The 13,659-nt window shown below is 39.8% G+C and overlaps 1 protein-coding gene and 1 long non-coding RNA gene across 2 annotated transcripts in view; one reads left to right on the forward strand and one right to left on the reverse strand.

The window, feature by feature from the left end:
* Positions 1-5,097: 5,097 nt before the first annotated feature.
* The window catches only part of MARCHF11 (membrane associated ring-CH-type finger 11), a 29,438-nt gene continuing 20,876 nt past the window's right edge, over positions 5,098-13,659 (forward strand). The window contains exons 1-2 of the mRNA XM_031589228.2: positions 5,098-5,379; positions 6,459-6,614. Of these exons, the coding sequence (XP_031445088.1) occupies positions 5,113-5,379; positions 6,459-6,614 (423 nt within the window). The 5' untranslated portion in view covers positions 5,098-5,112. The remainder of the gene's footprint in view (positions 5,380-6,458; positions 6,615-13,659) is intronic.
* Positions 6,770-11,210, reverse strand: LOC149918456 (uncharacterized). The gene is made up of 3 exons (XR_016465473.1): positions 11,097-11,210; positions 7,966-8,031; positions 6,770-6,857 (listed from the first exon to the last, which is right to left on the reverse strand). It is a non-coding gene; the product is annotated as an uncharacterized LOC149918456 (long non-coding RNA).

Genomic DNA, 13,659 nt, shown 5'->3' on the forward strand with positions numbered 1-13,659 from the left:
CTATCCTTTTTTTTTTTTTTGGTGTAGTAACCTGCTTAGCCAAAGTCTCTTGTATATTTCTTAATTATAACATCTGTATATTCATTGATTATACAATATGTAACTAAAATAGTTTGGCAAAGTAAAGAAGTTGTTGCCTTCTGTGGTTTGTTTTGTGAAGTGTCATCTCCATGCTTGTTCAGTGAGCATCTGATGTCAATGTTGCAGGGATGATATCACGATGTAAGTGGGGTAACCTCTACTTCATCTCTCACAAATTCATTGTTGTTCCCTTCTTGCTAGTAACTACCTGTGGGGAATTCTGTCTTCTGCCTTGTATGTGCTGAAGTGCTAACAACACAGAGGCCCAGATCATGGTAGTGTCTACCAAAATGAGTTTCAGCAGTAGAAGCCCAATTTCACTGTCTTACTACAAATGTTGGATAGTCCATAGCTTTTTAAGTTGCCATAGACTCGTGGTGTACAGAATGGACTAAAACCCTGTGGGTAAGGATTTGGGGAGTTCTTGCGTTAATTTGGTTGTTTCACCACTACTTTTCAAGTGTTGAGGTTGCCTTTACTACGTATTATGCTAATTCTGATACTTCTAGGCAAAGAAATCCAGGGAAAATACTTAGCAACAAAAAGAGATTTTTTTTTCTTTTTTTTATCTGTAAACAGATAAAAAACGATCTGTAAAGCTGATTCTAAAATAAATTCTCTTTGGCCTGGCTTTTGTTCATATGACACGTAATGGAAAGGCTAATTGACATTCTGTCACTTCTGTTTCGATAAACTGAACTCAGTGGTGCCGTCCTCTAGAATCTGTGACAGCTGATCTACTTCCAAAATAAACCAAGGATCTAAGTTTATTTCTAAACAATGATTACCTCATTCAAGAAGCCACGTTAAATCTTTTTTATCTCCCTCTCAGCAACTGATATAACAAAATTTAAAACACAAAACTTCCAAAGATGAAAAGGGAAACTGCATTTCATGGGAAGCTATTTGGTCTGTATTTCATGGTGGAGAAAAATCAATCATAGATATTTCAAATGTTTTAAAAATAAATTAGCAGCTCTGAAGAAAAACAGCATACTGGCAAATAAGACAGGAATGCAATAAAGAAAACATGGCAATTATGTATGCCAAGAAGAAAAATTGTATTAAAAACTTGAAACTTCTATATCATCATCCGTGTCAGGCTGTGGAAGGGCATTGAAATAATCAGTAGACGCATGCCTTTAGTAGACTGGGAACTGGAACTATGGGCCAGGGTGGGAGCTATAGGCTTGGGCCTGGGGCAATGGCTTGGCCAGAAACAGCTCCTATGACCAGAGGCTAGTTCTGCCTGTGGCTGCCCCATAACAGCCTGAAGTGCCCTGTCCTTAGTCACCAGAGGAAGGAAGGGGACAACCACAGCTCCCCTGAGTCACGAGGGCCACTCTTCCTGAAGCAGTGTTGTGCTCGGATCCCAACCAGGGCGAAATTTCTGCAGAGGTTTGAGGAAGAAATGCAAGTAGGTGCCCTACTTGGAAGCTTTTGCTATTCAGCACTCTATCAGCATGGAGCAACATAGGGTTGGATAGGAATCTAGGTACATATTTAAAAACAAAACAAAACAAAAAAAACCAAGAGAATAATATATTAAAAAAAAAAAAAAAAAAAAAGAAGAAGAAAAAAAAAAGATTTTCATGAGACAATAGGTTTCTGTATACGTGAGATTTTAATTGCTTGACATAACCGTTAAAGCTTCAATTGTGGAATGAGTATGTGTTCATAACAAAAATCAGTCACATTCCATGAACAATCAAATAACACAGCCACTAGCATTGCTATTAACCATCTGCACAGATATGTTAGCGCTGTAAAGTGGAACATGGAATTTTAGCAGATGGGATTATTACTCAGAAGTACACTACATCGTGATCGAAACATGTAAAGCGCATTTGAAATTAAACTGAAGCGTTTGCTTACAGTCAAAGTGCCTTATTTTTGTTTACAGGTGATGTCCACCACCTGTGGAGATCTGCATTCTGAAACAGACAGATATGTACTATTTAGTAAATGGAATAATAATGTCTCTGCATTCTTATTTAAATAGATTTCACTTCCTATCTGATTAGTATTTTGTTTTGCATCTAATATACTGGCAATTGCTCTCTTTCCTCCTTTATTAATATTTCAGAACTATATCATATTGTTTTCCTTAGAGATACAGGAAGTAACAAAATGGAATAAGCCCGTAATTGAGCTGTTCTGTTACTGTATTTATGGTCCAGAGTAATGTATTAGTAAAAGTTTTTGAGGAAAAAAGGAGAGCTGGAGTTGGCTTCTAAATGTGCAGTGACACAGTGTTTCCAGTATAATATCCTGCAAGTATTTTCTTGCAGCTGTCCATTATTCCTGCACAACCAAGATAAAGGAGAAGCAACTTTCATTCCCCTGGGAGCCGTATTTCTGTTTTTTTCATTGCCCACTAATAATGCAATTCATTTCACTGTCCCACGGTCTTATTACCTCGGTGTTATTTTTACTTGTTTCATTGTTCCTTATAATTTGTGTTGTTGTAATACTTGGATATCTTAGCCAACAGCAAGACGGTACAAATGTGGCCTCATTCTGCCAGTAACAATGGCAGAGGCAGGGTGAGAACAGAGAATACAAACATTATTTTTTTCAAGTTTACACAGAGAACAGGATAAGGAGAGAGTGAAGGGAACTACACCTACACCTGAGGATCTGGTGCCAGCTGAGATGTCCTGCTGTTCCCAAAGAGGTGGCAGATGAGACACTCATGCTCCCTGCAGGCTGCTGGCCCCAAGCAGGGTGTGCTATGAGCTGCCCATGCTCATAGACAGGGTGTCTTCTTGGCCAAGGTCGCTCAAGGAGCGTGTCACAAAATTGTGCTTGCACCTAAATCCCATGAGATGCAGTCCACTGTCTTAATCCCATATTCATTCTTCCTGTTTTCAGCTTCTCTTTCTCCCAACCACCTACACTACTGCTGTTATGAAGCAGAACACCCTTTTCTGCTTAAATTTTTCTTCTTTCTGTTTCGATCGTTGTTTTTGGCTTCTATTCCCATCTCTCACTCAGCAGAAGGCTAAATGTTACTTTTGGTTGGAAGATGTGTTATACAATGTTCTTCACCCCTTCTGCTCTTTTGTTGGCATCTCCTCCCACCCCGGCACGCTAAGTATCACTAATATGCTCTGAAACATGAGGATCAATAGCCTCTGCATTTTTATTTTAGCTGGCATAACACTAGCTGCTGATAGACGTGCAAACAGGTGACGTATTAAAAACCTCATGTCTATGAAATACCCACTCACCATCAACTCCCCAAATGAATTACATGTGTGAGAAAGAATCATTCTTTCAATTCAGATTGGATGTGTTCCCTTTAAGAGTCATTTTGCGCATTTATTTTGAGCAAGATTAAGTGGGAGAGATTAACCTTCCTAATACAGTGCATTATTCTGTATAGTCACATCTTTCTTTCTTATTCTAATATTAAGGAGCCATTCCATTTCTCTGATGACATTTTTATCTTCTCTTTGCATCCTTCTCAAAAGCTGTGTTATTTATTGAATTAGCAATGACATACAAAGGGCTGAGAAAGAAAAAATAGTATAAAACCCCACATTTAACAAATAGCAAGGGCATGCTGTTTTTCTCTCATGCAGATGAGTAACTTTTTAGCATTCATTTTTCATTTCATGACCTTAGTTTCCCTGTCTTTTCCTTCTGGTTCTGCCTCTCTTTTACCAAGCACTTTGGACTCATCTGTTTCTTCTGACATTTCTTGGGCTTTGTTTGTGATCACCTCTTCTTCCTTTAGAATTAATCTATTTGATTAAGTCTGTCCCTATCGCCCTTTAGTCTCTCTGGCAACTTTTCCAGGTATTACTTTGCCGTGAGAAAAGTAAAAGTAGAAGAATTTCCACATTGACAGTTTGTCCTAATGTCACCATCGATGCGATATTTTTCTTTTGCACCACTAAATCAGGATACATCCATGTCACTCACCTACTTAACCACCACCTTGGGAACAAAAGAAATCCTAGTCTTGAGCTATCTCTCCCTAATGCCAAGCAAAAGGGTCAGTGTTGGCCTAACTAGCACAGAGCCATCAGAGCAAGGGATGGAGAGGTGTTTGGTGGGTGTTCAGCCATATGGCTTCTGGCTAAGCAGTGTTCTATTCTATCTCTACGTGTCTCTTCTGTTTCCTAACAAAACATCTGCACTGAGAAAGCCACCAAAGATCTGCTGGGGGAGGCAGCACCTCACCTCGGCAAGTCCACAGCCCAGTGGCACACGCAGAGCCACAGTGCATTTGGTGAAGGCAGGTGAGCTCATTGCTTCTTGGATCTAAATCTGGCTGTAGAGGAGCATGTAGCTTCACAATTGTCTTCTGCGCTTTCTCCTTCCCCCATGCAGGCAGTTGCTGTCATTTTCACGAGATGAAATGTGCACTGGTGTTAGATTGGATGCTGAAATTCACATATGTTCCCTAGCCAAAGTCTGAGGAACTTCTAGCTGGTGTACTGTGGGTTTTTTTCTCTTTGTTTTGTTTGTTTTGTTTTTTGAGACGGTCGTGATGCTTTTAGCAGATTTAATTTTGAAACCGAGGTGATGTAATGCATTTTTTAAAGGAAAAGAAGAAGAAGAAGAGAAAAAAAAAGGCCAGCCGCAGGAGACTCGGTGAGCCACCGCTCTGCCCCTGGGAACACCTGTTGAATGTTCGCCAGCTCCCCCAGCCTCCCAGCAGCACAGCCCAACTCCCCCAAAGCGCCGGGTCCCCTCAGGGCCGAGCCCGGGCGGCGGGGCGGCCTCGGCGGTTCTCACAGACTCCCGCCCCACCGCCGCGGGGCTCCCGCCGGGTACCGGTCCCCGCTCGCGCTCGGCGCCTCCTCCCGCCCCGCCCCGCCCCACCGCCCTCGCGCACCGCAACGCACACAGACACACGCGCACGCCGCCGGGGCGGCTCCGGACCCGGCCGCCGGGGCGCGGCGAAGGGAGGAAGGGAGGGAGGCGGCAGCGCCGGGTCACCTTCCCGGCCGCTCGCAGCCCGCAGGGCGGCCTCGCCGCGCTCCGCTCTCCCCGCCGCGGGTGCCCGCTGCCCCGGACATGAGCGGCGCCGCGGAGAGCGGCGTTCCGCACGCCGGGGAGCCGCAGCGGGAGCCCGGCGTCCCGCTGGAGCTGCCGGCCGTCGCGGGCGAGGCGAGCGGGGACCCCTCGGCGGAGGGGGAGAGCGGCGGCTCCAGCGGCGAGGCGGGGGCGGCGGCCGACGACAAGCCGGAGACCCGCTCGGTGTGTAGCAGCGAGAGCGGCAGCGGCAGCCACCCCGGCGGGGCCGGCCCCATCTGCAAGATCTGCTTCCAGGGCCCCGAGCAGGTGAGGCGGCGCCCCGCGGAGCGAGCCCCGATCAGCACCGCGGACAGCGCCCGGCGCCTTCTGCCCGGCCCCCGCCGCCCGGTGCCGACGCCGGTAGCGCTGCCCGTTGGCTCCGCCGGCACCGGCTGCTGAGCGGCGTGCCGTGCCCACAGCTCGGGGCAGGGCGGCGGGGAGAGCCAGCCGTTTGCCGTGATCAGCTTATGCGCCGCTTGTCCTCTGGTCATCGCCTTCGCTGGCTCTCCCCTCAGAGACTTTAAGGATAGAAATTTCTCCGGTTCCTATTGTCCTTTAAAATTAGTCTGTGTGTTTGCAGATAACGCTAAAAAGGCGTCCAAGTGTCTTCACAGTCATTGCATTACAGCAGAGGTACTGTAACTAGCAGTTTCTGCTTGGTCTTTTAGTGTAGCTAAAAGAATCCTTCTAAGGAAATAGGCGAATAGCCAATTTATAAAATGCTGAAATATATGAACTGTGAGGGAAGTGTTTAGTCAGATTACTTCTGGTCCTGTCTGACAGCTGGCTCTCTGATCAATATAAAACCCTGCTCAAGGAACACGGTTCCCTGTGACGACATCAGTTTCTTACCTAGCAATGACTGGGGAAATACATCAAGCTACTTTTGGTACCATGTCATAGAATCATTAAGACTGGAAAGATCACTAAGATCATCTAGCCCAACTGTCAACCCACCACCACCATTCCCACCAAGTCATGTCCCTCAGTGCCATATCCTCACATTTCTTGAACACCTACGGAGACAGCAACTCCACCACCTCACTGGGTGGTACTTATTTGAGATACACTACTGTTGGCTGATGCACAGTAATCTTTTTTTTTTTTTCACATAGATACACATACATGCATAGATAGTTACCTTGCTCCGTACTTCCAGAAGCACTTACATCTTTTTAAGACAGGTTATCTGCTGAGGATTACCGTGGCCAAGAATACATGCTTATTATTTCGTGTATTGAAATCGGAGCCAATTCATAATTACAGAGGTGTAAATGCTTTTGTATTGAATACACACATGCATAAAATATTTCTGTACAATTCATGCTTTTGTGTTGCCTTTTCAGGGTGAATTATTAAATCCTTGCCGTTGTGATGGGTCAGTAAGATACACACATCAACTTTGCCTGCTAAAGTGGATTAGTGAAAGAGGGTCATGGACCTGTGAACTCTGCTGTTACAGATACCATGTTATAGCAATTAAAATGAAGAAGCCTTGCCAGGTAATTTTTGTTAGTTTTCAAAAATGTGCATTTCCAGTAACATTTGAAAAACAAAATAGTACTTTTATTTCAAAATTTTTGAAAAATTTGGTGGGAGAGCCTATATGCTTCACCATTTAGCACCAGCACCCACTTGAGGTTAGGTTTTAAGAGCAGTTAAATACAAAAACATGCAGTTGTTTGATTCTGGTATGTTGTAGCTTTTGTCTTGCCAGAAAATTGGTCCTGAAAGGTTGCCAAATCCTGTAATTGGATAAGTCATGTTGAGACAAAGCAAAAAAATTTGGACTTCCCTGCTTCTCTTTCTAAACTTTAAAAATATATAAATATTTTGGTAAAGACTCAGAAGTTAATTTCATTCATTTTTATAGTTTGAGTTCCAAAAAAGTAAAAGGAGTTGACTTTTGAGTCCTAGCATGGTCCAGAATAGAAGAATGGTCTTTAAGATTTGTCCACCAATGACTGATTCAGAAACTGAAATGTGCAATAATGTTTTCTTACAGATCCCTTTTATCAGCAATGCAACATGCAGCTGGAAGTTGAAATGTTATAGTGGTAGCACCTTCAGGGAGGAGGAGGGGCAATTCAAAGCTTTAGGAGATCTGTTGGGAAGTCTTTACTCCACTTTGCATATCAGAATTCTTTAGAGACTTTAAATTGCACCCTAGAAATTGAATTTCATACATCTGAGGAACACATTTAGTAAGCTACTTGTATCTTTTTAAATTTTTTTTTTTTTATTTTGATCTTATGAGCTCAGGGATTTTGAAGTTCCTGAGGGCCAAAGTACTTGGGTCATTTATGTGCATCCGAGTTTGAGAGGACCTTTATAGAAAAGGCATGCTTGGATGCTAACAGCAGTTGTGTATCAGTGATAAGCATTTGTGGATATAGGATATCTGGAAAATTTGTGTACAGCCATTCATATTAGGTACAAGTATATTTTCAGAGCCACTTGTGACTTCAAGGTTTTCCTTAATGAATCCACAAAAGGAATTTTTTATAAGCTTTTCTGGATAGAACCTCTGTAATGTAAAAAAAGCTGTGGATTTGTAAGAGCCGTCAGAAATTGAAGGTAGTAGATTCTACTTCTACATCGACTTGGTAGTTTGGCAGCTCAGCACGGTATTCTGTTTGATCCTACTGGCTTTTAAGAATCTTTTGAAAGTCTTTATTTCGTGAATATTCACAGGAATTGTATCCTTTTCCTAGCAGAAGTTATATCGTTATAAACTGTTTGCAGTGATAGTCCCTGGAAACAGTACTCTAACAGTTTCCTGCAAGCTGGCAAATGGTACAATTTGAGATCTCCAAAGGTAGCCTTAGTATCTGCAGATATAACATAACTTACAAGAGGCTCTGGAACAGAGGCAGAGGCCAATTGAGACACCAGAGTATGTATGAAATAGTTTCGGACCTGTGGAAAACAGAAGGAGAGAGTTTCAGTGGATGACAGCAACATTTGGCCAAGCTAAAAGAGAAGTAGAAACAACCTGAAGAGCAAAAAGATAATGTGATTCTTTTCATCCATTATAGCAGAATTTTTTTTTTTTTTTTCAGAGCAGGGAACTAGATTCAGGTATCTCCTTTAACAGCTTGTAAGAATACCTGACTTGTTCTGGATGCTGTTTTTCTTTTTTATAGCAGTGACTTATTTTTTTTTCATTATTCTTGACAAGACAGGGCACAAAAAGATTTCATGGAGCTGCATACTGAAATCACAATTTATGTTGCATTGCTAGGATCAGATTCCTGAAACTCAAAAGGTTTTATAACTCTTTAGAGGGACATGTGTATTTTGTTAAGGGCAATCAATCTTAAAATGCCCTCACCTCTCTTCCATACTATTGACTATGACATTTTTAATAGCTGCCCTTGTTTAAGCTTTTGGACAAGTTCTGGATCATTTGCTTAACTACACTAAAGTCCTTTTTAAGGTAACTTTTAGGTCAGGTTTTATAAAAATCTAAAGGTCAGAGTTAGACCGTTTCAGTACAGAAATAGTTTACAACATCTTCATTGAAGTAGCGAATGTAGTTAGAACTTCTGAAGCAAGCATTACCTTAGATACAATATTTGCATAGGATTTGTTCACTGTCTCTGCAGCTGCCAGTATGCTTCAGTCCATGCCTCAGAATTGTCTCTACCAGTCTTTTATGGATTACATCTATGAAAACTGATCTTTCAAAGAAACAAAAGTGTTATCTACCAAAGTAACTTTTCCTCAACTAAATTGCCTATGCAGATTTACACCATGTCCTCAGGTTTACTTTTATCTCAGTTATTTATGGAATGTCACAATGCTTACAAAGTTAATAAGTTTTCTATGTTTTCATACAGAATATTGGAATACATATGAATATTCCATTTAAAATCTAACATTTCCCATGGTTTCTGGTGCTTCATGGCAGGGAAGGTAATCCCTAAGGGACCTCTTAGGAGGCAGTACATTCAAGGAAAAGATTTTGCTGTGCTAAGTGTCTATTTCCATGGATTTTTTTTCAGCACCACTTTCTGTATTTCAGCAAGTGTTAGTTAATTCCATTTTAAGAAGCCAATAGTGGAAGCACACAATTTTCATACAAAAAATTAAATTAACCAATGGGTTAACATTGGAAGATGAGCATATAGACAAATTGGTGACATCTGATATGACACTTCACAAAGAAATGTCATTTGATCCCTTTTTTCAGCATTCTTCTCAGCATCATATTGAAGAAACATATTCAGCCTTGGACTAATCCTTTAATGAATGCACATGTTCATGTTGCTGGACTTAATTCTTATAGCAAAGAGGAATTTGATCCAGTAATAGGGAAGGTTATATTAAGAAATCAGTAGCAAAAAAATACCCAAAATTATAAGAGGAGATGGAACAAATGGTAGCTTAGGCAGGGAATTTTGGATGTTTTTTTTGAGATAAAAAGAAAGGAGAAACTTCAAGAGTCTGACTTGAAAAATTTAATCACTTAGAATTACATTATAGATTAATGAGCAGAAAGAAAGCACTAGCAGAAATAATGTTGATATTGGTTTGTTAGGCCTTATAATTTGTAAGGATTTCCTTCCTAAACAAAATATAAACATTGCTTTATTTTTTAGAGCTGCATAATTATTAAGCTGTTATTAAATTTGTCCACAAGGCTTGCAGTTAAATGTGAATGTATACTGCAGAACGTTAATTCCCTTGTATGATTCAGAAATAACGTTTAGAAGTGGAACACAGTCACACAAAGATTGGGAAAATATGCTTTGGTGCTAAAAACATCACCTCTATAAAAGTTAGCAATAAATATATCTAGAGAATGGGATTCTTGTAGGCTGTTACTGTAGTCTGTCATAAAGTTACAGCTGTGTGAGATATTTAATATACTCTGCATTTGTGTTCATTAACATGTTATGTTCTAGTACTTCAGATGAACTGGACTTGTTCCAAAACTGGTGCAGCAAATTGGTTTGCTAATTTAAAAGCTAATTGCATGGCATTTAATCACTTTTTTTTTTTTGAAAGCAGTAAAACAGTTATTTTAAAAAGTAAATTCTTAATTGTTAGGTCTGATTTTTGAATACAGACAAAAAAAAGAGGGTGGTAGTCACTGTTATTTAAGCAAGTATGTAATTACTTGAGGTGGAATATGATGTACGAGTTCCGTGGTTCTCAGAGTCTTTCACTATGATTATTAATGTCTGAGATATTCAACATAAAAATTATGATGTTCAGTAGTTTCAGTGAATTATAAGCTGAATTTTTCAAATTTTGTTGATGTGAACAGTCCTCACTTAATCTGAATTATCACAGTGGCATGAATTAGATAAAGGACTTGTAGCAGACTGAACGTAGGTATATGCATATGCTTTATATTAAAAAACGCAGAAATTAAGTTCTTTAGATATTTAAATTTTGAGGCCAGTGTAGTAAATATAGTAAGTCTGTAATAAAAGTTATCTATAACGACTATGCTCAGCTGGAAGAAAGCATTTATTTTTTGTAAGCCATAACTAACAAAGGGAAAGGGTGAAGGCTCAAATCTTCACCTGTGCTTTTTAAACTATACTATGCTCTAACAATGATCTAGTATTAGAGCTATCACGTTGCCTGTAACGAAGATCCAAGAGGATACGTGGTATTATTCACTGTATCTTGGACCATTTACATAGCAGTTCAATTAAGAGAAAAGGAAAAAATCTGTGTGGATATATAAAACTTGTCAAATAAGCAGTAGTCTCTAAACACTAACCAGTTTTAAATTTTGTTGTGTTTTTAGCATCTCAAATGGGATGATGCTTAAGATGACGCTTGAGAAGAAAATAGGGTTTGCAGGTACCTTTTGAATGTGAAAGCAGCAAGGAAGGGAAGTTAGAAAAAAGAAAACTTGGCTGAGACAGTGTATAATCAATGAAATTATATAAAGGAATATTATATAATGAAATAAGCAAGAGAGTTAGGCACAGCAAGGCAAAGAGAATAAATAGGAGGCTTACCCATGTTGTGGGCTCACTCAGGAAAGACCAGTGGAGTGGATCTTCTGAAGAGAGAGATCCTTCCCTACTGGTAGTCAGCTCTTAAGTGGGTCTAGGAGAGGTGGAGCCAGGCTCCACCCCTTCCTGCAGCACAGGTGAATTGCCTTCACCTGTGCTCCCAGGGCTGACTCATTGCTCACCTCAGGTGATTAATCAGAGGTTCAGGCCATGACTCAGCAGTTCCCATACAAATGGGTATTACGAACTGAACAGAGGTGAGACTCAGTGTCTGAGTAATCATTAGAACGTAATTAATGCATCAGTAAAAGCCTGAAAGTACTTCTTAACAATCAAATCTTTTTTTATTTGGTGTGATGGAGAAGAGAAGAACCCGTATCAGGGGTGACAGAAGGGCAGTAACTTGGTCAAAGTAGAGGGCTTATAAAATTGTGTTTCAAGCAGTCTCGAATTTGCTGAGAAAATTACATTTGTCAAGAGCTTAAAAGCTGTGTTACAGTAATTGAGACCTAAGATGAAAATGATGATGAGAAATTAAATTTTTAAATAGAGATCGTTTTATATATGTAGTATAGAAAACACCATAGAAACATTGTGAACAGGAAGATCCAAATAGATATTTAAATATATTAACTGGGTTACAGAACAGATTGATGGGTTGGAGAAAGGCTGGAACATGAAAATCTTGAGATCCATATATGCCACATATATTAGTTTTGAAAGGGGAGAGCAATCTGAAAGATTGGTCATTCAGCTTAGACAAAGTAGTTGTATATCTCAAGCTCTTTGTTTTCCTAAGCACCTACTTTTAACCACTTCTAGGGAGAAGCTACTAGAGTAGGTAAACCTTTTGACTTGATACAAGCTAAGCAGTTCCACTGACTTGTGGAAACTGCTGATCATCAGTACCAGTGATCTGAAAGTCATAACAAAGAACACCATGTAAGCAAACAGACTAATTCTGTCACAGTAATATCACAGTAATGATTTGGTAAGAATAAAGAAGAATTAATAACAAACACTGGATATAGACCTGGGAGACAAGCTATTCTAAGCAATGAATGGCTGTTTGTTTACTGTGACCACCGAGCCATATGTGTAAGCCCAATGAAGAGAGATGATACTCATCTAAGAGGTCAGAGTGACAATCAGCATGGGAGCTGAAGCCATCAGGAAGGAACATGAGAAATTGTAAAAACAACACTGAAAATGAAAGGAAAGGCTGAAATTAAATGTTTTTAAAAGAACAGACAGTAGAAGTTTCATGGAAGGGAAGGAAGCTGATTTCATTAGATTTCACTAGAGAGAGAGCTGAAAGTGAATATGAGAGAGCTGAAAGTGAAGAAGAGGGTAGATATAGGGGAGAATTGTCAAAAATGGGAAATCATATGTTTTAAAACTATGATTTTGCTCAGAAACTTGCATATTCCTAGTCTAGACAGGATTTTAGAGGTGTATGGTGAAAAAAATATGCTTACTTGATGGTTGGAATAGCTGAAGATTGAAGTGATAATCCAAAAGGTGTAGTCAATATTTGGGACATTGCTAGAATGGTTGTAGAGCAGAAAACTCTTGTTATCATCTTTCCTGATTCTCTATGTGCTCATACTTTGCTATATGGAACATTTGGTCAAATTTGGCATCTTAACTGATAGGACATCTGTCATTCTTGTCAGAACATCAGCTACGGCATGCAGGGAGATAGACAAGCCAGTCTGGTGCTTATGTCTGTTTATTTAAGATAGAGGAATTGCAGTAAAAAATAGGTTACGCAAAGAATTTTTAATGATAGCACAGAGAAAAATTTTGTACTAATACGTAGATAATGATTTTAAACTTACCACATTTAGCTCACTCGCGTTCTTGCCAGATCTGTCATTATTTTGAACTGTGCATTAAAATAATTGAATACATAAACAAAATAAGTAGAGCATTCAGAAAAACAAAAACAAAAAGACCCACTACCACCAACAGAATAGTACTAAGGTGTGAGGATGTTCCCCTTCTATGTTATTCTTTTACTTTCTATTGCTCATAAGAAAATCCAATTGATTTCTTCTTGTATTCTCTGAATGCTTGCATGGTGTGGAAAAGCAATTAGTACTATGTAGACTGCAAACTGTGCTTGAAAATATAAAGCATTAATTGCTAATGGCAACCTGATCTAGTAATACTATATATGCATATATTTAAAGAGTGTTGTTATCTTGGTGTATTGTGTAGTGAGTTAACTACTTTAAGGGAAAATACTGGATACTTTCATAACTAAAATTTTCATGGGGGAAAATGGCTAGCGTTTGTCATGAAAAAATCTTGAATAAAGTCATTACTGCAATTATAAGCATAAACTACACATCTCACCTAGAAAAATACTTCCAAATTTTAAGGATAGCATGGATGGGAATCCAGTTAGCTACATAAACATAGCTACTGGCATTTTAAATGCTTAGGGTATCTAGGTAAACGTGGAAGGCTTAAGATCAGGTATGAGACTTGCTAGTCAACTCAAACCAACTCAATTGCTTTGAGTTACTGTTTTTTGTCTTTTTCCTTAATTATTCCTAAT

Source organism: Phasianus colchicus, chromosome 3 (assembly GCF_987193195.1).
Source record: "Phasianus colchicus chromosome 3, bPhaCol1.hap1.1, whole genome shotgun sequence".
In the NCBI taxonomy this organism is placed as follows: Eukaryota; Metazoa; Chordata; class Aves; order Galliformes; family Phasianidae; genus Phasianus; species Phasianus colchicus.